At 36.7% G+C, this 24,854-nt stretch overlaps 1 protein-coding gene across 4 annotated transcripts in view; it reads right to left on the reverse strand.

The window, feature by feature from the left end:
- Positions 1 to 545: 545 nt before the first annotated feature.
- LSM14A (LSM14A mRNA processing body assembly factor) overlaps positions 546 to 24,854 on the reverse strand; it is a 50,516-nt gene continuing 26,207 nt past the window's right edge. The window contains exons 3-11 of one of the 4 annotated variants that reach the window (XM_045442513.1): positions 24,055 to 24,184; positions 19,068 to 19,190; positions 13,196 to 13,372; positions 12,850 to 12,915; positions 10,211 to 10,393; positions 9,935 to 10,106; positions 8,086 to 8,317; positions 2,851 to 2,909; positions 546 to 1,649 (exon numbers count right to left, since the gene is read on the reverse strand). In XM_045442513.1, coding sequence (XP_045298469.1) covers positions 2,886 to 2,909; positions 8,086 to 8,317; positions 9,935 to 10,106; positions 10,211 to 10,393; positions 12,850 to 12,915; positions 13,196 to 13,372; positions 19,068 to 19,190; positions 24,055 to 24,184 — 1,107 coding nt within the window. In that variant the 3' untranslated portion in view covers positions 546 to 1,649; positions 2,851 to 2,885. The remainder of the gene's footprint in view (positions 1,650 to 2,850; positions 2,910 to 8,085; positions 8,318 to 9,934; positions 10,107 to 10,210; positions 10,394 to 12,849; positions 12,916 to 13,195; positions 13,373 to 19,067; positions 19,191 to 24,054; positions 24,185 to 24,854) is intronic. The other 3 variants (XM_045442515.1, XM_045442512.1, XM_045442514.1) reach the window with 3 other exon arrangements.

Consider the following 24,854-nt stretch of genomic DNA (forward strand, 5'->3'; position numbering starts at 1 on the left):
TGATTTGTGGGTCCTCCAAAAGGTTTTGTTGTTAACATGCAAGCAAACAGTATTAAGCAATATTACCTAAACTATGGCTGGCAAGAACTGGACCTCAGTAATGAAACCAAATTACAAAACATTTCCGTGTAGCTATACAAAAGATATAAAATTAAAAATATCAACCATCTTTAAATATTCCAATTCTCCTACAGTGCAGTTTTCCACATCTTTATCACTATTGAATACTTTAAGGACAAAGTTAACAAAAATCAAAATAGATAAAAATATTTAAATCTTTGGATCCCTTTATTCTATGGCCTTCATAAAAACACAAAAATGGCCAGATTTTTTCCCCCACTATAGCTTAAAATATCAAAAAGATTTACTAGTGATTTATAATTAGCAATGAACTCTATTACTAAGTCATTTGTGGGCCACGGGCCCAAGGACCAGTGTTAGGATATCTTATAGGTTGCCAAAATAATATCTAACACTCTGAATCCTCTTGAAATATAATGGAATGAATCAAGGTATTACAACAAAATTCCAGGCATATCTGGAAGAACAGGTTAATTGATGCCCAGTTTTATTGTCTTAAAAAAGGGGAGGGTGCTTATTTGAAAATACAGCTAAGTACATTCTTATCTATGATTATTTACATTCATATACTGAAAATATTTATTATTTGGACAAATCCTGTGATATGCCATTTGTTATAAAATGAAGTTCTTACAATGAGTATGAGCAATTTATCCTTTTCAGGTAATGGAAGAAATGTATCAAATCTTCATTTGTGTTCCAAACATTAAAAAAAAAAAAAAAATCAAAATCAGAAATCTCAAGCCTGGAAAACTATGAAAAAAGACCCACCACCCATAGCTCTGCTCCTCAGCACATCAACTTCTGCAAGGACACAGTTTGTTTGCTGACTTTAAAATGTTTATTCTTTAAAAAATTAGTTGCTTTTTATACAGCTATACAAAGTTCTTAATGTTTCTTTGGCAATGGAATATAATGGAATTTTACAACTATATAAAAAAGTTACCTTTGCCTAAGAAACAGTATTTACTGTGTTTACATAGTTGACTGACAAAATTCTCTACCATCCAGCACCCTAATTAATTGACGAAATAAGCTACCTCAAAAGGGATAGATATTACAGGATTTCCAAAAAGAAAGAAACAAAGAGAGAAAGATACACACACACACACACACACACACACACACACAACCTTCTGTGGCTCAAAACACAGTATCACGGCCCTATCTGCAGGCAACTTACAATCATTGCCAAATACAATTTAGTGATAAGAAAAATCCTTTCAGTGATGAAAAAATACTTATAAGTCCCATTGAAGTACTGTTGTAGTTTAACTATACATAAGAAATTACTTAACCTTCTGCTATTCCAAATATATTTAATGCTCATTTTTTAAGATGAGCCTTCCCGCCCCCCCCCTCCCCCCCCAAAGTAACTGCATTGGATCTTTGAAATTAAGCAGAAAAAAACACACAAACAAACACCCAGTGCTGGTGACAAATATACAGCGGATTCACCTCTTCCTTCTTCTCAAAGACCGGAACCAATTCTCAGGACCATGAAGAGCTAGAAATTCACCTACTTTCAAAGACTTGTCTGTAGACTACGCAGCAACTTTGTTGTCTTTCTAAAAAGGAAAAAAAAAATTAGCTCATGTTTCACATGATTGGTTTATTAGTATTTCTTTCTAATTTACTTAAGTATATTTCCCATTACTTTTAAATATACCCTCCTTTTCCTTTCATGTATAAATCTTTTCACTAATTTCCAGAAAACATTTTATAACTTCCACACACCCAGCAGTAGCTCATTATTTGTTAACTGCATTTTCCAGTTAGTGGAGGTTAAAGCAGTCATGGTGTGGGCTGGTTCCACAAGAAGGCCCCCTAAGATATAGGCATACCTTACTATCTTTGTTTGCATCCTAATTATTTTTAAACACAATGATAGAACTTAAACTTTCAACACAGTTAGCCAAGGTCATCGAATATAACTGACAACATACTCTGGAAAAAGATTAATAAAATCCGTAAGTCTCTGATGTCCTTACTAAGCAATAAAATATCCAGTCAGTAAAATAACATTTCTCTCCAAAGTTTCATGCAAGGAGAAAGCAGTGATTTAGAAATTCATTTTAAAACGATAACTTTTAGGGGCGCCTGGGTGGCGCAGTCGGTTAAGCGTCCGACTTCAGCCAGGTCACGATCTCGCGGTCCGTGAGTTCGAGCCCCGCGTTGGGCTCTGGGCTGATGGCTCAGAGGCTGGAGCCTGTTTCCGATTCTGTGTCTCCCTCTCTCTCTGCCCCTCCCCCATTCATGCTCTGTCTCTCTCTGTCCCAAAAATAAAAAATAAAAACGTTGAAAAAAAAACAACAACAAAAAAAAACACACAAAAAAAACGGTAACTTTTAAATTTCAAATAAGTTCTGCAAATCAGCAAGCTGACAGGGTAATTTTTAAAAAGTAACCACGGAAAAAACAAAAATGTCAGAGACTCTCTAGCTTTCTAGTGAGACGAATCCTAATCTAAAGTCTTGTATATAACATCAGAGCCAGGGGCCTGTCTTCCTCAGGACTAGTTGTGTTACCACATACCTGATTTTAACTGCTGATTTTCATCCTGTTAGAAATACACCATTTCCTATGTTAAAGATTTAACTTTGTCTGTGTATACGGGCACCAAACCATTTGTACAACGTCATTAAACTGGAATACATATGGCATGGTGTAAACTGGTACAGAAAGAAATAAACTGAAGATAATCCCACCCCACTGTCCCCCACCAAAGCCAACCTTCACACGCCCCCATTTTTTTTTTTTTTTTTTTACCTTTCAGAAAGCTGTACGATCAATCCAGACCTATTTTAGGGTCCAAAAGCTGTGGTTTTCTGAAAGGTAAAAAAAAAAAGAAAGCAAAAGAGAGAGAGAGAGAGAGAGAGGGAGAGAGAGAAGGGAAGAGGAGGGGGATACAGAGAAATAGAGAGAGGGAGGGGAGAAAATAAAAGGGGGGAAGGGAGAGAGAGTACCATGCTGAGTCATTTTGGTTACCTCTTTGTCTCTGGACCCTATCTGAAAAAACAGACTCAAATGGAAAGTAATCTGTCTTACCTGCCATGGTGGCTTAACCATCTTAGAAGCAGCATATAAAATAAGAGCAGACTATACTCTTATTACACCCAACCTGATCTCCTCGCCCTCCACCCCCACAAAGCATCAACGACCAAGCTCAGCACAAGTTTATGTTTCTAACATTATCCTTGAGGAAAACTGGGCTAGAAGTCAACGAGAGGAAGTTTTGGCTTTATTAGCTTGTATCCATATCAAGAGAGTTAACCTTGGGGCGCCTGGGTGGCTCAGTCCGTTAAGCGACTGACTTCAGCTCAGGTCATGATCTTACAGTTTGTGAGTTCGAGCCCCGTGTCAGGCTCTGTGCTGACAGCTTGGAGCCTGGAGCCAGATTCAGATTCTGTGTCTCCCTCTCTCTCTGCCCCTCTCCAACTTGTCCTCTGTCTCTCAAAAATAAACATTAAAAACATAAAAAAAAAAAAAAAAAAAAAAAGGGTTAACCTCCCTGGGTCCTTGGTTTCCTAACTATCTATTGGGGGTAGGGTGAGAGAGAGCCTACAGTTCAGCTGATACTTTAAAGGAGTTCTAAAAATCTACAATTCTGCTTTGCCCATGTTTTCATTAAACAACCACTTGCTTATGTACACCTCAAAACTAATGATTCATGCCAATAGAGCACAAAGAACAAAGCCAACCCATTACATAAAGGCTGCTGCAAATGCCACTGACATCCATTTATGAGAAGTATTAGATGTTGTTTTAGAAACAAGTTTAATCCTTGAAAGTAAATCTCCTTTATGTAATAGTGATCACTATTTCTGCCAGGTGATATGATTTAGAAGGCATAGAAGGCAGAGAAGGTCACTGCTCTAGTGGCAGACATAAGGGTCATGCAACTTTGGAATGGGCAATCAAGGGCTAGCCACACTGATGGATCTTCTGCCTTACTGAAGGCTGAAATAGTGTATTCCTAATCAGCATGCTGAGCATTTACTTCAAGCCCACTATGGTTCCATGTCCATTGGTGGAAATGAAAGTAAAATACATATTCACTAATTGCCAAGAGACTCCCATCTAGCTGGCGATGCAGAACCAAACACATGAAATATGGAAAATGAGTGTTAAAATGTGTGCCAATGAAAGCAGATACCACAAGAGGTCAGAAAAGGAAGAAATCTGTGGAGGAAGGAAGAGAAGTTTCCGAAGACAGAGCATACCTTGGACAAGACTGTGAAGGGTGTGAAAGGGACCCCTTGACTTTCAGCTGTGTCTATCTCTACATTGGACTAAAACACAAGAAGGCTAGGACTGCATCTGTTTTGCTTACACTAACATCCAGGCTAGTGCATGGCATATATGAATTCAATGTATTTGGTCAAGGAATGAGGTCAGTGTTGGAATCAAGGACAGTGTATACAAGTGATGACCACGAGTCAAACTACTTGAACCAGACAGCTTAAAGGGTAATGAGAAATGGGGCTGGATACATTAGCAGGACCCTCACAGAGTACGAAGAGCAGGCAGTACAAGGTCACATTTGAACCTTCTTGTCATCAGGGCAATACCTAGGGTCCGGTCAATCTATCACCCCTTGAAACACTCAAGCAGAGGCTGGACTATTTGTCAAGGATACACTAATGTGGATAAAGACTCATGCAGATAACTTCTACAGTGCATTCTAATTCTGCAATGTATGTGACAGGAGATTTAACTGAAGGCTCAAAGTGACCAAAGAGTGAGACAGAGCTTCAAAAAATGTTTGTATTCATAAATGTATGTACTGTGCACCCAGCAGTTAATCAACAGTTTATGGATGACTATTCAGATAAAGGGAAATAATAGTTCAATCTTACAGACAACATGGCAGCTCTTTTTTCAAATATCTGCAAAATTATTAAGACAATTATGTATATTCTGTACTTTTACAAGGGTAGAGTTAAACTAATAGGGTGAGGATACAGGGGAAAAAAATCTTCACTCACATTGTGAAATTGTAACAATTAAGACCATTCCTGAGGTAGGATGGATGCTCTTAGAAAAAGTAAGCTGCCAGCTCCTTAACAGGGATACTTCAGGACTCATGGCTTGGCCAAGAGCTCAGACCTCTCAAATGTTTTCCAAATCTGAAACTTTAATGATCTTTAGAAGGTGTATAGGAGATAAAACTGTGTTAACTCTCTTTCCACAATGTGAAAACTGAGGGCCTGAAAGGTTTGACGACTCAACTGAAGTCACACTAGCAACAATCACTAAAATCCTCATTGGGATCCAAGTTTAATTTAAATGTACTTTTTCTCAAACCAAGCTGACTCAATGTGGTCTTCAACAAGAAGGTGTCATAGGTTCTTCAACAGGTAACTGACATGCCTGAAGTGAGGTAAAGAAGAGACTGAATGTCTGAAGACCAATCAGTGAGTTATTATGGTAGCTGGCAGGGACATCTCACAGGAATGAATGTGGTAATGCGGACATGGGCTATACTGCCTGGGAGATGAAAAGAGTGACACGCCATTAGCCAATGCAGACATGGGAGGAGGCTGTGCGGAGACGATGGAAAGGCTAGAAGATGATAAGGTCATTTGAGGAAGGTTAAGTTTAAGTTGGTCACAGGACATAAAGCACATAAAGACAGAGAAATGCAGGTAGAAGCACAGAAGGTCCTAAGTGAAAAACCAATTAAAAGCGATGAATCAACACGTTCACAAAGGAGAGGAGGAAAGAAAGGGGAAGGGAGAGGAAAAAGAAAGAAGGGAGAGGAAGCAGGAGCCCAAGCATGAGCACAAATGCTTACAAGGAGCCAAATGAACATTCTGGGCAGAAGGAATGGGTGAAAAGGTCCTGAGATAGTTGTATGTTTGGCACTGAACAAGAGCAAGAAGGTCCACATATCTGCAGCAGAGTGAATAAAGAAAAGGTGAGTCCCACTGGCAAAAAAGACCAGAGCCAGTATAAGACTTATGACCTGAAGAAGCAGTCAGATCATGAAGTGCCTGGCTGTGGTGAGGAACACATGTTATTATTATTTTCTAAAGATTTTATTAAATAATATTTTATTTTTAAGTAATAGCTACACTTGGGGTGCCTGGGTGGCTCAGTCGGTTAAGCGTCCAACTTCAGCTCAGGTCATGATCTCCCGGTTCGTGAGTTTGAGCTCCACGTCAGGCCGTGTGCTGCCAGATCAGAGCCTGGAGCCTGCTTCAGATTCTGTGTCTCCTTCTCTCTGCCCCTCCCCCGCTCATGCTCTGTCTCTGTCTCTCTCTCAAAAAATAAACATTAAAAAAAAATTTTTTTACATTGTATTCCATTTTAAAACGAAAACTTGCCTCAATGCTTATAATCTTTTCTAAGATATTGAAAAGCAAAAAAAAAAAAAAAAAATTGTTTTTAAAGATTAAAACAAAAAGAAAAAAGTAATATCTACACTCAATGTAGGGCTTAAATTCACAACCCCGAGGGCAAGACTCATACTCCACTGACTGACCAGCCAGGTGCCCTGGAATATGTGTTATTTTTTAAAAAGAAAAAAACAAAACAAAAAGACCCCAAATAACAGTATTTAAAAAAAAACTAGGAAGAAAGTTTCTAAGTTGGGTCAGTGGTTGTTAGTGTCAAATATTGCAGAGGAGTTCAGGGCAAATATTTGTGAAAAGGCTACTGACCTCTATAAGCAAAAGGTCACTGGCAAGAACCTTAATAGTGACAAGCAAAAGGCATTCTATAACTCCTAAGACACAGTCTCCCCAGCCAGAATGGCAACTTTCCAAGTTACAAGTCCTGTAGATGCACCAGGTCACCAGTGCTGGATAGCCTGAGCTAATGAACTGAGGCTAATTTTCAGCAGTCTTGGCTGGATGATACAGTATCAGAGGTGTCAAAGTTAACAGACCAGACCCAAAAGCCACTAACACTGATCCTTCAAGAAGGATCTCAACAATGTCCAGTTCAAATAATGGACAGTGAAACTCCTGCCAGTAGGTCTTTTTGTTTCCAGCTGCCCTGTGCAACTCTTAGATCTCTTTATAAGGTGATTTTGATCCCTTCTGTGATTATATAAAGTTCCTCTCTACTAAACCTAAAAATCAATAAACTAGGAAGTGACACCGACTTAATTGACAGACTCTTTTAAAGAAATTAATTATATATATAAACAATACCATACAGAGCTATATAGTTTTCTAGCAGCAGTTTGCAAATACCAACATATCACAGTATTTTCAAGACCAAGGTAAAATAAGAAAACCAGGGAAAACATAGTTGAATTTTCCACAAAACTAAATTAAGGGTACTGACTCAGAAACAAACTTACAAGGCTTGAGACCCTGAAGCATCGCTTACTAGCTGACCTTGGACAAGGTATTTACTATCTCAATACCTATTTCTTCATCTGTAAAATGGCGATAAGAATAGTACTATCTTACAGAGTTCATGTCAGGTTTAAGCGAGTTAATACACAAAAAACATTTAGAACAATGCCTAGTACATGCAAAATTCTATATAAATGTTGGCTGCTATGAATGCTTTCCACTCTGGAGTATGTGCTTCCTAGACTCTTTTGGTGTTAAAGCACACTCCATAATATGAAATAAAGGTGACATTATACAGTCTTTTTTTGGTATAATTTCTTTAGCAATCCCCCATGCCTCCAAAAAAAAAAAAAAAAAAAAAAAAAATCCTAAGCCTATCTCTAATACATTTTTTATTTTGGGGGGAAATTTTACTATCCATGAAATCTAAAACCATGGTTCTATAATAAAAAAGACCCCTCCACCCCAATCTCATTTCTATCTTTTGCTTCCTCCAAATGGAAACCGTTAAAAAAAACTTAGACTCATTAGCCAAGAAATTACTGCTCCTTATAATTATATAAACAACCTCATTCCCCAATGAAGGGTCAAAATGGAAGTTATACAATGTCTTAAAAATATTCACCCAATATAAAGTAAAAACATTCCAAATTTCATAAAACTGCCTGCCAACCCCAAAGCAGACAATACTTACTCTGTATTCAAAATCTGCAAACTCCCTGCCCCCACGACCTCCTCTGAATCCACCACGAAATCCTCGAGGGGTAGTGAAGGTACCACCTCTGCCACCACCACGCCCTCGGCCACCACGGAAACCAAGACCTCCTCTGCCTCTGTAACCGCCACGGCCACGGTTTGGACGAAGTGGGATTCCAAATGTTTCGGCATTTAATCTTCTTTCCTCAGCCCAGGTTGGTCTCCGTTCTCTGTTATAAGAATAAACTCTACTGTATCAGGTCGTAAGAACATTTTCTGGCAAAACTATGTGACACTAATTCCCAAATTACGGATAAGTAATTCCTAAAGATCAAATAAAAATAAGCACCTTATCTGCGCTGACAGTGTGGAGCCTGCTTGGGATTCTGTCTCCTCTCTCTGCCCCTCCCCCGTGCACTCTCAAAAATAAACATTAAAAAAATAAAAAATAAAAAACCAAGCACCTTATGTAAGTCATCACAAGCCATCCATGGCAAAATGTCCTCATGATATTCTCTTAAATTTCATGTGCAAATATGACCAGTATTAGTTTTTTTCTTTTTAAAAAATTTTTTTTTAACATTTATTTATTTTTGAGACAGAGAGAGACAGAGCATGAACAGGGGAGGGTCAGAGAGAGAGGGAGACACAGAATCCGAAACAGGCTCCAGGCTCTGAGCGGTCAGCACAGAGCCTGACGCGGGGCTCGAACTCATGGACCGCGAGATCATGACCTGAGCCGAAGTCGGACGCTCAACCGACTGAGCCACCCAGGCGCCCCAGTATTAGTTTTTTTCAAATACAGTATATAAAACAAACATGGTAATAGCCCCCAATATAATGGGAATTCAAATATAGGATTGGCAACTGACTCCACTCTCCCTTTGGCCCAGTGTAAGAGAGGGCAAAGCCAGGAAAGGGGACTCTGTCTCAGGAAGGTGGAAGAAGGAAGCTAAGTCCCCAAGTTCCTAGTATGCTCCTGGCCCAGTCCCCGGACCTGGTGTCTGAAGCAAGTGTTTAAATTGCTACTGCTGCAGGGGTGCCTGGGTGGCTCAGTCAGTTAAGTGTCCAACTCTTGGCGTCAGCTCAGGTCATGATCTCATGGTTCGTGGGATCGAGCCCTGCATCAGGCTCTGCTCCGACAGTGTGGAACCTGCTTGGGATTCTCTCTCCCTCTCTCTGTCCCTCCTCTGCTCATGCTCGCTCTCTGTCTCACTCTCAAAATAAATAAATAAATAAACAACAAAAAAAATTAAATTGCTACTGCTGCTGTAGTAAATTGCTCCAGGCCAGAAAATCGCAGGACTTTGATCACCACATCTCCATCCGTGTTTACACTGAAGTAGACAACTGCCACCAGGTGGCACCAAACTATAGTCAGGAGAACGAAAATGTGGCTTGGGTAGCAGAAACTCTGGAACTCGTGATGCTGGATCTTTCAATTAACCTGACAATTTTCTGGATCCACATTTGTTGTGATATGACAAAGTTTTACTGTATCAACAAACTTCAAAGTAACATTAGTGCTTTTGGCGCTGGCTTCATTTGAACCACACTGAAGAGGAGTAAAATAAAAGGTCTTACTTAGATGTCAGATGTTAGCTTTTGGTTTAATTACCAATTTTCAAATGTGAATGCATCCCTAAACAAAAGTATATGGTTATTTCTTCTTCACAAGGAGTAATATCACTGAAAATTTTAGTATGGATTATTTTCTTCTAGCAAAATAAAACATTAAAAAATTATAGTCATTAGATATCTTTAAGTATTCATTAAAGTTTGTGAATTTCTAAGAAATCATTTCATATTTCAAGCTAAGAATATAAGAGCAGCTTAAAAGACTGTACCTATTATCATCACAAGAAATATTATCAAAGAAGGATTTGGTTTTATCATAGTAGCAATTAGGTCCGAGTGGATCTTCTTCATCTGCATTTCCTTCACTGTTTTGGGTATCAACTCCTGAGTCTCCTTTATCTTCACCATTTACAGGCTTTTCCTGCTTCTCAAGTTTATCTTCTAATGAAAAACAAGCACATACCAGAAAGTCAAGACTTCTATTAAACATCCATGATTCACAAGTCAAATCAGAACATTTTCTGAATAGAAAAACGAAAACTCACCTTTCAATTTAAGTTTATTATGAAACTCTCTGTCAATTTCCTCCTTGTTAAATTGTGCATTCGCACTTTCAAAGTCAAAGTCTTTCTCAAACTTCATTGGACCATCTCGTCGGATACCAAATCGTCCCCTGCCACCTCGATGACCCCCACGTCCTCTTCTTGGAGCTGAAGGAGCACCTGGAACTAGGTCAATAAAGAAAGAATAAGCTGGTTTAGGACAGAAACTATTATTGTAGTCAACAACAAAAATGCTTACAAGTCTCTATACACATCACTGTACTTGTAGTTTTTATATGTAAAAAAAAAGGAGTTTCACTAACACTTAATATATAGCAGGCTGAGAACCACGCACATGAAATTTATTTTTATGGGGTCCACACTCATATATGTTATTTACAGAGTGTACAACGAAACAATTTTGGAGGCTCCTGTACCAAATTACGCTAATACTCTTTGAGGGAGGGGCTTTGCTCTGCTTATAGTTTTAATTCCTACAATGTGCCAAACGTATAGTGAATTCTCAAAATTTAGGAAGTCTTCTATGAAAGGATCATAAGAATCAACATTTAGAATGAGAAAAATAAATGAACACTAATAAACACAAATTGCAAGGTAGGAGGTATTCTTTCCACATCACAGATCACAAAAGAAACACCAGGTCTCAACCACTCCAACCACTTCCTCTTTCACCTTTCTTTTCTCCCTCTAAATGTCTTCATATTATTCAAGTCTTCTAGCACCTATTCTTTCTCTATTATAACAGGATTTATGAGATATGATAATGAAATACCAAAGTAGCATAAATGACAGTGAAAAGTTGAGAACCCAAATACACAACACAAGAGGAAAAGTTAAGAAAAAATAAAAGAGGAATATGGAGCAGTAATTGATGTGAGTTAACAGAAACAACACAAAGCAGTATGAATTCAAGGATTATAATTATGTGAAATGTTTAATACTGACAAAGATCAGAAAGTGGCTGCACAGTAATAGGTTTGTGATCAGTGTTTGCTGAAGTTTGGCAAATTGCCCATGTTTGAGAAAACAAACCACAAAAAGCCACAGCGGCATATCCAGACACTTAGATCTAGATAAGCAGGATGTTTAAAACATTCAACTTCACTATTAAAAACACTTTGGCCACAAGCCAGGAAGTAAGTATAGCACAATCTTTCCGTGTTAAAAAAAAGTTTAAGTGTAGTCTGTTTGTAAAACCATAAGAAAAACAATCTGAAAGAATATTCACTGTTCTGTTAATGAACCTTTGAGGGATGAATTTAAGGGCAGTAAAAGGTCCTTTTATTTATTACTTTATATGATTTTTAAATGATGGTAGTATGGCAATTATCTTCTTTTTTTCTTTTATTTAGATTTATTTATTTATTTTTGAGAGAGAGAACACATGAGTGGGGGAGGGACAAAGCAAGAGTCCCAAGCAGACCCTGCACTGTCAGTGCAGAGCCCAGAGCCCGACGCAGGTCTCAAACTCACAAACTATGAATTTATGACCTGACCCGAAGTTGCACCGTGGCATTTATCTTATTTTGAGAGAGAAGTTCTCTCTCTTTCAAGATAAAAAAAACCCTGAAATGTAGTAAATCAAACCAAAACTTCTGTATTCTATGGCACATAGCACATACAAAAATACATACAGCAACGTACAAGAGAAATACAGTATACGTTTTCTGAAGTGAAAAATCACTTTCTTATTATTATCTAAACAAGGTGGTTAAAACTTGCCTTTTATTTTTTAATTTGGACATTTAAAATAATACTTTATCTTCTAATAATATATTTGAAAGTATTAATAAAATGAATGAATCTGGGGATAAATGTTATAGATTACAAAACAGAAGAGTACAATCATATGAAGTCAAAAATCATGAAAGAAAATTAAAGTTCTTCAACAATTATAGAAAAAAAGCTCAGGGCTTAAATAATTATATTAAGAAAGCCTCAAACCTTCAAGGTACAGATAATTTTACTCCTAACAGCATAGAAAACATTGAAAATAATTTTATAATGCTAATGTGAAACTGACACAAAAATGTAAAAAAAGAATACAAAAGTACAAATGAGGAAACCATACAACAATGTAAGTATACAAATCTTACTGACAGATAAAGTCAATATACTTTAAGACAACTGCCTACCATCCAGTAGAGTTTATTCCAGAAATGTAATGGTCATTAAAAAAAAAAAAAAAAACAAAACTTGTAATTTAAAACAATTAGACACAAAAAAATTGAAAATATAGTACAGAGCAATCCTATATGCTCATTACCTAGTCTCCCATCTAATGGTAAAATCTTATTTAACTATTTTACTTTACAAAACCCAGGAAACTGACGCTGGCACAATATAATTATACTACCAATCTCACTCCGATTTCAACAGTTTTTTGTGCATACTCACTTTTTGGTGTATCTTTATAATTCTGTAACATTCTGCTACATGCATACATCTGCACAACTAGTGCCCTAATCAAGATTAAGAAATGTTTTGTTTCCCCAATAAAACTCCCCAGTGCTACTCCTTCATAGCTACCAACTCCAGGCTTTCATTTTTTAAAAGTATGCATCAAATGTTCCTTCTAACTGAGCAGCACAGAATATGGCTTTCAGAATAAAGTAACTTACCGATTTGTCTCTTGCTATCATTTCTGAGTTGCTCATTTTCTGGTCTTGAAACTTTGTGTACTTCAGCTACAAAAGATACACAAAGTCACAAATCAGCTCAGTACACAAAATCAAACACTTCTGTAAAGTTCAAAAATGGGAAAAACAAAGAAACCCAAAACAAAAAGCAAAAACTCTATACCCCCACCACCATCACTACTTTGAGTCAAATTTGAAAGACTGAACATCTATCAAGTTCAGTTTAAACCTTCTAGGATCATTTGTATAAAGTAAATCTTTTTAATGAAAAATCAGGTGAATGGAAAATGTGGATCAATTAATGAATAGTAAATAGCTAAAGTTCTACCTCGCCTGTGCTCTTGATTCTCTATTGCTTTTTGGCTGGTAGATGGTAAAGGCCTGGTTGATACAGGGCTCCTCCTCCCAACAGGTGCTGGAGCAGGTAAGTGGGCCGAGGCGGTCTGTACTGCTTGTTCCATGGTTGGGCTTTTTCTCAAAGGGTCTAACTGAGGGCTTGAACGACCTAAAACGTAACCAAAAGATAAGAAACTACCCTATCCTCTGGGGATTTCAAAATAATCTAGACCCTCAACAAAAATGTCTACAGTTTTATTTCTACCAATTTAAATCTTTAGCACAAATTTGAATTCACCTACTTATTAGACCAGAGTTTAAACCTGGTTATCTTTAGTGGGCTGGTCAGTAGGCTAGTAAAGAAACATTGGAAAAACAAAACAAAACAAAAAAACAAAACCACCCAACGACCGACCAACCAACCAACCTTTGGAACTTTATTTGTATTTTAACTGGTGGAATAAGATTTAAGTAAGTTTTTAAAAAAGTACTGCCTGGGCAAGATTTCTGAAGAATACTATCAAAGATCATGTTGTAGGCAGTCAGATGCAGGCTTTCCCCAGTAATGACAGCCACAAGATTATACTGACACCTCAGCCATTATTTCCAAAGGCTGTAACCTAAGGTTTTATATCTCCATTACAATCCATTATAAAGGAAGTAAAGGATTAGAAAATTAGACAGGTGAAGTCCTCTAATACCTTAGGTAAATTATACATCAATACTCAGGCCAGCAACAGATACAACCTTCACATAATTACACAGCAGCTGTATTCATTTCTGGCCATTTGAAACATCTCTTGGAAGTTTTTGTTTAATATGGGTTTTATACTTACAACTTCCATTTTTCCTTTTATGAGGTCAGAGTCTGGTCACAGTATGAACAGAAGACTGTAACATCAGATGCTCCCATCGTGCTTTTTGTCCCTATAATGTTTTCTATAAATCTCTGCTCCAGGTGCCCTCATATCCCATGATATTGCACCAAAATGTTCTAAGGAAATTATGCTCATTTCATGTAAAAAAAAAAAAAAAAAAATTCCAAGTATGCTGCACATGTTACTACCCACCTGTGCATATCTGCATAGGCTCCAACCACTGGTAAACTGCGGTGAGTGCTGACAATGCACTGGTTACTGTGTACCAGATGCTTCAGGGACCATTTATTAGTAACACTTCCCAAGTTTATGGTTATCTAAAGTATGCATTCATAAATGTGTATCACCATTTCCAGCCATTAATGCCAAAGTTTACCATTAAGAGGAACAGTACAATGTTCCCACTGATTATAATGGGAAACCATGGCAGTCTGTGTAAGTTTTGGCCTGTGAGAAAACATTCTATAATCACTTACCACCTTACAAAGGGCCTTATTTACAAAACAAGTGCTAAGGTTTTTTTTGAAAAGCCTATTGTTTAATTTTACAATACTAAATTAAATAATCTTATAAATATACAAGACTTGTCTCATCAAGGCTTTTGAGAAAAAATCCTGTGACTCCCAAGTGTTACAGAACTACAAGTGATGGGGCAATCAAAGCAACCAAGTCTAGTCTTCTAGTCACAGCAATTTCGTTATCGGAGGGAAAGACACGTAATGCTGGACATACCATTAGGAATAAGATCAGAAGGTGGTTTTAGCATAGTAAAAACACACCCCTTCACCTAGCGTCACATTCTTATCAGTTCAAAGAATATTCTTGGTATTTTAATTTTGTAAAATTCAGAAGTTTTAATTGATGAAACTTAATAATGCAGAATCCCAGGCTTTCTCCATCACTGCTTTATAGAAATACATCCCTCTCTTCTAATAAATATGTACTTGAAAAAATCTTAAAATACATTAATCTATTTATAATTTATTTTCTAAGCATGCAAGAAAGAATCCAGATTTATTTCTCCCAAATGATCAGGCAGTTGTCTCTCCCAACATCACTTACTGGATAGCCAGTTTTCCTCTACTAATTAAAAAATATCTTTATGATATATTAATCACTTATTTATATTTAGAACAGTATCTTTTTTTTTTTTTTAATGTTAATTCCTTTTTTCTTTTTTTAATTTTTTTTTTTTCAACGTTTATTTATTTTTGGGACAGAGAGAGACAGAGCACGAACAGGGGAGGGGCAGAGAGAGAGGGAGACACAGAATCGGAAACAGGCTCCAGGCTCTGAGCCATCAGCCCAGAGCCCGACGCGGGGCTCGAGCTCACGGACTGCGAGATCGTGACCTGGCTGAAGTCGGACGCTTAACCGACTGCGCCACCCAGGCGCCCCCCTTTTTTCTTTTTTGAGGGAGAGAGACAGAGCATGAGTGGGGGAGGGACAGAGAGAGCGGGAGACACAGAAACTGAAGCAGGCTCTAGGTTCTGAACTGTCAGCACAGAGCCCGACACAGGGCTCGAACCCATGAACCATAAGATCATGACCTGAGCCGAAGTCGGATGTCCAACTGCCTGAGCCACCCAGGTGCCCCAATATTTGGAACTATTTCTTTTATTCCTGCATTGCTTTATTTTAGGTGTACTATTATCAATTAGGTAAGCCCATGTCATTACTTTTATTCTAAAAATATGTCTAATTATACTTCCATGTTTATTTTTAAGACTGTGTATGTTTTATTAAGTTCTCCTACTATTTTATTTAGATTTATTAGAAGTATCATAAATTTAATTATATGAGACATAAAGTCTTTCTAATACTACATCTATCTAGGAACAAGATCTGTTTCTTCAATTATATGTACATTTTATATCTTCTACAGAAACTGGCCATATTTATTATGTATTTTATATATAATTTTTATTTCTCATTATTGTGAACACCTTTTATCTCCATTACATAATCAGTGGGTAGGTTTTAGGACCACTGTTGGTTTTTCACATGTCTGACTTTACAGCTGACCTCGAATTTAGTCCTTTATTAGTTCTAGGTTTTTCAGTGAATTCTCAATTCCAAGTACAAAGTCACAGCACTGTCAAATAATACTAATTCTAATCATTTATGCTTATTTCTTTTTCATGTGTTCCTGATTTGGCTAAAGCTTCCAGAACAATGCTGAGTAGCAGTGGTAACAGGCTTCCTTATTTATGATTTTTTTTTTTTTAATTTTTTTCAATGTTTATTTATTTTTGGGACAGAGAGAGACAGAGCATGAACGGGGGAGGGGCAGAGAGAGAGGGAGACACAGAATCGGAAACAGGCTCCAGGCTCTGAGCCATCAGCCCAGAGCCTGACGCGGGACTCGAACTCACGGACTGCGAGATCGTGACCCGGCTGAAGTCGGACGCTTAACCGACTGCGCCACCCAGGCGCCCCCTTATTTACGATTTTAATAAATGCTTCAATATTAAGGTTAATGTTCGCTATTAAGATATTTAACATCTAAGCACACTATGTGTTAGGCACTATGCTAAAGGCACTGCACACGTTTTAAGAAATGTAATTCTCGCGATAAATGTTAGTTACCAAGGAAGTCCATTTTAATTTTTTTTAAACTTTATTTCTGACAGAGAAAGAGTGAATGGGGGAGAGACACAGAGAGAGGGAGAGAGAAAGAATCCCAAACAGGCTCTGCACTGTCACTGTGGGAGCCTGAAGTGGGGATCAAATCCACAAACTGAGATCATGATATGAGCTGAAATCAAGAGCCAGATGCTTAAAGGTCTGAGCCATGCAGGTGCCCATTTTAAATTTTTTAAAAGATTTTATTTTTAAGTAATTAATGTCTACACCCCATGGGGGGCTTGAATTCACAATCTGGAGATCAAGAGTTGCATCTTCTACTGACTGAGCCAGCCACGTGCCCCCTAAACTCCCATTTTATAGTTCAGAAAACTAATGCTTAAAAACATGAAGTATTTTATCTAAGAAAGAATTCTTAAAAACAACCATTTTAGCTACAGATAAAAACAGATACAGAATCTTGGGACCACCGAAGATTATAAGACTGGCTGGTGGCAAAACAGATTAAATGGGAATGCAAGCTGGTGCAGCCACTCTGGAAAACAGTATGGAGGTTCCTCAAAAAACTAAAAATAGAACTACCCTATGACCCAGCAATTGCACTTCTAGGCATTTATCCACAGGATACAGGTGTGCTGTTTCGAAGGGACACGTGCACCCCCATGTTTATAGCAGCACTATCAACAATAGACAAAGTATGGAAAGAGCCCAAATGTCCATCGATGGATGAATGGACAAAGATGTGGTATATATATACGATGGAGTATTACTCGGCAATCAAAATGAATGTAATCTTGCCATTTGCAACTACGTGAATGTAACTGGAGGGTATCATGCTAAGTGAAATTAGTCAGAGAAAGACAAAAATCATATGACTTCACTCATATGAAGACTTTAAGAGACAAAATAGATGAACAGAAGGGAAGGGAAACAAAAATAATATAAAAAACAGGGAGGGGGACAAAACATAAGAGACTCATAAATATGGAGAACAAACTGAGGGTTACTGGAAGGGTTGTGGGAGGGGGGATGGGCTAAATGGGTAAGGGGCACTAAGGAATCTACTCCTGAAATCACTGTTGCACTATATGCTAATTTGGATGTAAATTAAAAAAAATAAAAAGCAAAATAAAAAAAAAAGATAAAGATTAAAAAAAATAGATTAAAAAAAAATTAAAAGATCTTTTAAGAAGCTAATTAGAATGCACATCCCCAAATTCCAAGGAGTCTAATACAGCAGTTTTCAGGATCTACATATACTTTTTAAAGTTATTCTTTTCTTTCTTTTTCAGAATCGACATTTTTTTAAGTTTTTAAAATTTATTTATTTAGAGAGAGAGAGAGCGCGAGCGTGTGCATGCAAATGTGGGCAGAGGAGGGGTAGGAGAGAGAGACAGAGAATCTCAATCAGGCTTCATGCTATCAGTGCAGAGCCCAGCAGGGGGCCACCCAGGCGTCCCTTAGCATCTACATCTTTAAGAAGCACTCCAGGGGTGCCTGGGTGGCTCTGTCGTTGTCTCGTTAGGTGTCCGACTTCAGCTCAGGTCATGATCTTGCGATATGTGGGTTCAAGCCCCGCATCAGGATCTGTGCTGACAGCTCAAAGCTTGGAGCCTGCTTTAGATTCTGTGTTTCCCCTTCTCTCTGCCCCTCCCCTACTCGTGCTGTCTCACTAGGTCTCTCAAAAATAAATAAATGTTAAAAAAAAAAAAAAAAAAAAAAAAAAAGCACTCCAGATGATTTGGTTGTGTGTGGTCTACACTGAGAACCACTGCTTTAGATCCTGTGAGGATGCTAAGAAAGATCCAACAGTATAAAGCAAAGCTTGCCTTTTTCTTTTTTTTAAGGTATTTCTTTTTGTTGTTAATGTTTATTATTTTTGAGAGAGTGCAGGCGGGGGAGGGGTAAAGAGAGAGAGGGGGACAGAGGATCCTAAGCAGGCTCTGTAATGACAGCAGAGAGCCCGACACAGGGCTCGAACTCACGAACCGCGAGATCATGACCTGAGCCAAAGTCATATGTTCAACTGACTGAGGTGACCCAGGCTTCCCTTAGCTGCTATTTCAAATTCATTAAGAATAGTTCATCTTCGATGGTGAGTCCGGGACTAATTTGATATATTTAAGTATTATATATAAGTTATATAATTGCCTTGCAAAAAAAAGTGTCAAATTTAGAGAGTGTTCACTGGTTCACAGTGATCTAAGAATTGTAGAGTATAAATGGTGGATGCCATTCAATAATACACCTATTGCAAGAGCAAGCAGGAGAAAAATTAAAAAAAAAAAACAAATTACACATGTAATTTGCAAGCTGCAAAAGCTCTTACATTCAGAGAAAGACAAAACCACTATAGATGTTAGGAATGGAAACATATGAAGAAAAAAAACCCCAGCTTACCTTGAGATAACTGTGTTTTTAGAGATCTTGTATCCTGTGTAAAGGCAGAACCAACTGCACTACTTTGGGATAGGGTACCACTGTTTGATGTTTCTGTTCCAAAGGATGTCAAAGAGCTTCCAGCTTTAAGAGATTTTTTTAATGACAAAAAAAAAAAAAAAAAAAGTATTAATTTAAACTTTTCAATTATATAAAGCAATATTCCATTTTAATGATGATAACTGTTGCCACCCTTCCCCTTTTGGAACACTTGTGGAAGTGCATCAAAAATAATTTGAGAAATCTTTCACACTATATGAAAAAAGCAAGCCAACACATACATACTCCAGCATCCTTGGATGCAAACAATTTTTATTTTTATTTTTAAAGTTTTATTTTAAGAGAGAGAGTATGAGCAGGGGAGGGGCAGAGAGAAGGAGAGAGAATCTCAGGTAGGCTCCCCATTGCCAGTGCAGAGCCTGACACAGGACTTGAACTCACAAACCATGAGATCATGACATGAGCTGAAACCAAGAGTGGGACACTCAACCAACTCAAGCCACACAGGCGCCCCCCAAACAATTTTTGTAACAGCAACACTGTCCTAGGCAGTTACATGTATGGGACAGCAAGGACCCATGTCAGACAGAGAAGTAGCAGGAAAAGGCACATTCTACACCAATATTAAGATTTAATTACTTTAATACCAAGTATCTGCACAAATAGCCAAACGGGCAGTCAGGTCTATGAAGAGCTTGTCCAGCATTTCTAAGGCAACAGCCAGTTGGCTCCTAATTTTAATGCTTTCCCCCAGGATGGCACTGAGGGGCTGCATTCTGCCTAAAGCAACCACAAAAAGTTCTGCTTTTGTGATGTGAATAACAAATCCCTAGAAAGAACCCAAATTCTTTGCTATACAAGGTTATGTCAATCTTCTCTAAGTTTCTACAGCACTTGTGGATCATTTACTTTTCACATGCTATGTTCTCTTCTGGTAGTGCCCCCATCTGTCTGATATTAATTTGTCTAACATAGTTTTGTTATTAGTGTTTGTATGGTACATCATGCTGTTTCTTATTCTTTTACCTCTTTCAGGGTATTTCTTATAGACATCATATAGTTGGATCTTGCTTTTTTTTTTAAATTCATTTTGATGCTCTCTGCTTTTTAACTGGAATGTTTAATTCCTTTCACTTTACCGAAGTGGATCCTTAACAATCCTTACTTAGCCTGTCAGTCCCAACGTATGAAATAGCCTCCTGGCTTTATGCTCACTATAAAGTTCATAAGCATGCCTTCTAATGTTCATCAAACTCAGTGATTAAAAATTAATCTGTATGAAACACTGGAGACATAAGAGAATCATTGTCTAATATGGTTTGACTACTTAACCAGCTAAAATGTATCCATTTGTCTGTCTCTTCAGCCAGTACCCCTCCATCCTCTCCACAAAGGTACTGTGAGACTTAAGCTTGCCATGGCTGTTCTGCTGCTTCCTTTATCGTGGGATCGTTATTTTTTCCTAAGGATCCACTCATTAAAGTGAATAAAGACTGAAAATCTTTGCACATAAGAATTACTTTAGCATCAGTTTAAAAAAAAGAGTGCTTTAATTCTGTCTGGTGCATCACCCCTTTCAATGTATCTGTTTCCCCACTATCTTATAAAGATAGTATATATATATATATATATATATATACTCAAACTTTTGGGTTTTTGCCAAATTGATAGTGAGAAACGATGCCTCAGTACAGATTTAATTTTTATATCTATTAGAAGCAAAATTTAAGCATTTTTCCATGTTTAGGGGACATTCGTATTCCTTTCTGAAAAAGGCAAAGTAGTTCCTAACACCTGCCTCTTTTTCTGTTGGGTTGTAGGTCCTCATTTCTGGAAGCCCTACAGATGTTATGGATATTAATTCTTCATGATATAAATTCCAAATAAAACTGTAAAGACTATAATATATAAAAATTAAAAAGGAAAAAATTTCTCCAAAATAGCAATAGTGTTTTCCTTATTTAAGCCTTTTTTTTTTTTTTTTAAAGTAGGCTTCATGCCCAGTGCGGAGCCTAACGTGAGGCTTGAACTCATGACCCTGAGATCAAGACCTAGGCTGAAATCAATAGTCCAATAATTAACTCACTGAACCACCTAGGCATCCCTAACCTTCCTTTTTAAGTCAGAATACTGTACTATATTCTGACAATAAGCTGGAGAAAAGAAAATGTTATTAACAAAATCACATGGTAGAAAAAATACATTTAGTACTGTATTTATCAGGAAAAAACCCACGTTTAAGTGGACTTATGCAGTTCAAACCCATATTGTTCAAGGGTCAATTGCACTAGGAATTGAAAATGAAAACAAGAGGTTTAGATTAAAATGGCTTCGTTGGTGCCAACACAAACCATATCTGAGTTAATTCTTTTTCCAAAAAATGCCTGCCACCTTAATCAATGCTACAATTTTCCTCTTCCTCATTTAACAACTTCTAAATATTATTATAGCTCTCTAGCCACTCCATAAATTATCCTACAAATACAGAAATCAAAAAATCAAAAATAATCTGCAAAAATTACTCAACTGACATAGAAAATACAAACAACACCCTCTACCTTTGTGACACCCAAAGAACATTGAACTAGCAACTCCCAGTAATATTAAAACTAGACAAAAGCATTTATAAGGAAGAGATATTTCACCACCACAAAATATTTCTTGGTTAGAAGACCAGGCTCTGAAGAATGGTAGAAGCAGTATTTACTATGTAACACCATGTGCTAGACCCTATTCAAATGCTTTATACATATTAAATCATACAAACATCACAGTAATGTAGGAGGTAAGTACAATAAAAATCTGTGTTAGCCAACTATTCAATTTAATCAAAGGAATGTCAAAAGGCTAATTTGCAACTGTCCCTTATTTAAAACCTCAGAATAGGATTCTAACAGTTATAGCTAACAGAGTAAATCTTGATTTACCTCCTCCCTATATCATCACATTAGGAGACATTTAATTAGTTAACTATGGCAATGCCAAACTGTATGACTTGATTAAAATGGTGAGCACCAGATCTCTCACTTACAAAGGCATGATGTCTTCCCTCTGTAATTAATAAGTTAACTGTGAGATGATACTTTAGGACCATTTTAATATTCTGCCCAGCACTGTTCACCCAATGATTTTCGCATCCACTAATAATCCTTGCTAATTAGTATACTGGAGATTACAAAAATGATGATTTTCTACATCTACCATTCCTTCTATTTATTAGCCAGCATTTTTTTGGTAAAAAAAAAATAAGTAAATAAAATAAAGAACTTTTATTTTATTTACTGTTGGGGTGCCTAGCTGGCTCAGTTGGAAGAGTATGCAACTCTTGATCTTGGGGTCATTAGTTCAAGCCCCATGCTGGGTGTAGAGATTACTTAAACAAAGAAACAAACAAACTTAAAAAGAAAAAAGAGCATTGTTTCCCCATCTTCTTTTTTCAAGGGTTCCAGTTCCTTTTAGTGGGGAACAGTATTTAGAAACCAATTTCAGGTGTATCTTGAAACTCACTAGTCTACACATATTCTCTGCCACTGGGCATCATTGCTTCTAGGCCCTTTCTATGAACAGAATCAAGAAATAACCAGTTTTAAAAAAATAAGTTCACATTCATACTTCCAATTCATATTCAACACCACAGGGTTCTGCATCATCCCTATATTTCTATCTCCCTTCTCCATGGAAAGAACAGCATTTGCCAACAATATTAATATACTAGTCATTTGCCCTATCCTGTAATACATACAAAATAGTTTAAAAATTAACATCAATACGACTACCAATTACAAACCCTAAGTCAAGGTTTTTTTACATTGCTATTTATTCTTACAATATATCCCTACTACAAGTGTAAAAGTTACTTGAATTCTTTTTTTCTCTGTGGTTATATTATCAATTTGATATACACTTAGCACCAGTTGTGGATACCAGTTGTATCCATTCAACTTTAGGATTTATTTTTTCCCATCCTTTTTGATTTTGTGAAAGCCAAACATTCAACATACTTGAAATCACAACTATATAAAAAAGTATATTTATAAAAAGAAATTAATTTTAATAAAACCTGTTAACATACTGATGAGTTTTAAGATACATCTGAAACTGGATTTGTGATTCAGAGAAACAAAGTAAACTGATAAATGGTTATTTCATCAATTGAACGAACAAAGATTAAGGGCTAGAATTTGAGATTTAAAAAGTTATTCCTTACTGTGGGAATTTCAGTAAAGGTGTAGAGCTAAACAGCTATAAAAACAAAACAACACTGAGCTGATCTGATTATATCTAGCTTTCTCCTTACAGTGTTAATGTTTCTAAAACATTGTTACAATAAACAAAGCACCACACCCTCGAAACATGCTATATATGAGTATCTTTTCACATTCTGCATAATATAAATACTCCTTACTGGCATTATTATTCCCTAATAATTACAGCATTATCTCTAATCCCTTTCTGAAAACCCAACCTGCTGGGAATAAATGGTTATTTTACTATTATTTTTATTTTTTTAAGTTTATTTATTTAATTTTAGTAATCTCCACATCCAACGTGGGGCTCGAACATACAACCCTGAGATCAAGAGTCACATATTCTTCTGACTGGGCCAGCCAGGCACCCCAGGAAAAAAAATGCTTATTTTAAACGGATATAGCTTATATAAATTTAAAGTAACATTCAATGAAAATTGGTACTTGGATATATGTAGGTTTAAAAACAAATGTGATTATTCTGGGCGATGACCTTCATAGAACCACTAGTCAGTCATCAAGGGCATTAAATAAAGCCTTTAAAATAATAGGTTACAGAAAGAACAACAAACAACATGTCTGCAAATTTGTGGTAAAGGCAGGTAAATTAAAAAAAAGAAAGAAAGAAAGAAAGAAAAGAAAGAAAAGAAAAGAAAGGGAAAGGAAGAAAGGAAGAAAGAAAAAGCAAAAGCACAACATACCAACACCAACAGCACCAAACTGCTGCCCCACTAATGAACTTGGACTGAACTGACTGTATGTCGACATCCTGCCAAAAGGTCCATAGGAACCCACTGACTGGAATGAAGAAGTAGATGAGCCTAGTGAAGACTGAAGAAAGACCGGGGTTATTTTTCCAGGCTCTACACAACATGTATAGAAGGAAAAAATTTGAGTATTTACACTTTTAAGAAAACTTTAATTATAATTACTAGATACAAAACCAATTATAACAACTTACAACATGCATTTAATATCAAAACAGTTTAATACCCTTCTGATTTCAATATTTGCAGATAATGTGCCAATTACACTGGATGTGATTTATAAATAATTTTTTCTGCAATAAACTCCTACTTTGAGTTAAGAGTTTTATAGCAGATTTAGGAAAGAAAAGTTACTTGAATAAGTAACTCTGCTTGAAGAAAAAAATATGGGAAAAATTACATTTGGTTATACTGTGTTTCAGTCTGGTGCTGACAAAAATAAGACAACTCACTTTTGATTTTGCTCATATTTTCAATCATTCGAGATGCACTATTAAATTTACAGGAAAGAGATGAAGAAACAAACTATCTCACATAAGACCATTTACATTTTTAAATATATTTATCATTACATTAAAGGTCATTTTCTAAAAACTTTAACTTACTAAACCTAAAATAATTATAATATGTAAGTATGCATGCTATACACTAATTTATCTTAATATATAAAATATCTCATAATACAAATATGAAGTGTACTAATAATGACCAAAAGAATATAAGCTCACTGATGG

The sequence above is a fragment of the Leopardus geoffroyi genome, chromosome E2 (genome assembly GCF_018350155.1).
Source record: "Leopardus geoffroyi isolate Oge1 chromosome E2, O.geoffroyi_Oge1_pat1.0, whole genome shotgun sequence".
Taxonomy (NCBI): Eukaryota; Metazoa; Chordata; class Mammalia; order Carnivora; family Felidae; genus Leopardus; species Leopardus geoffroyi.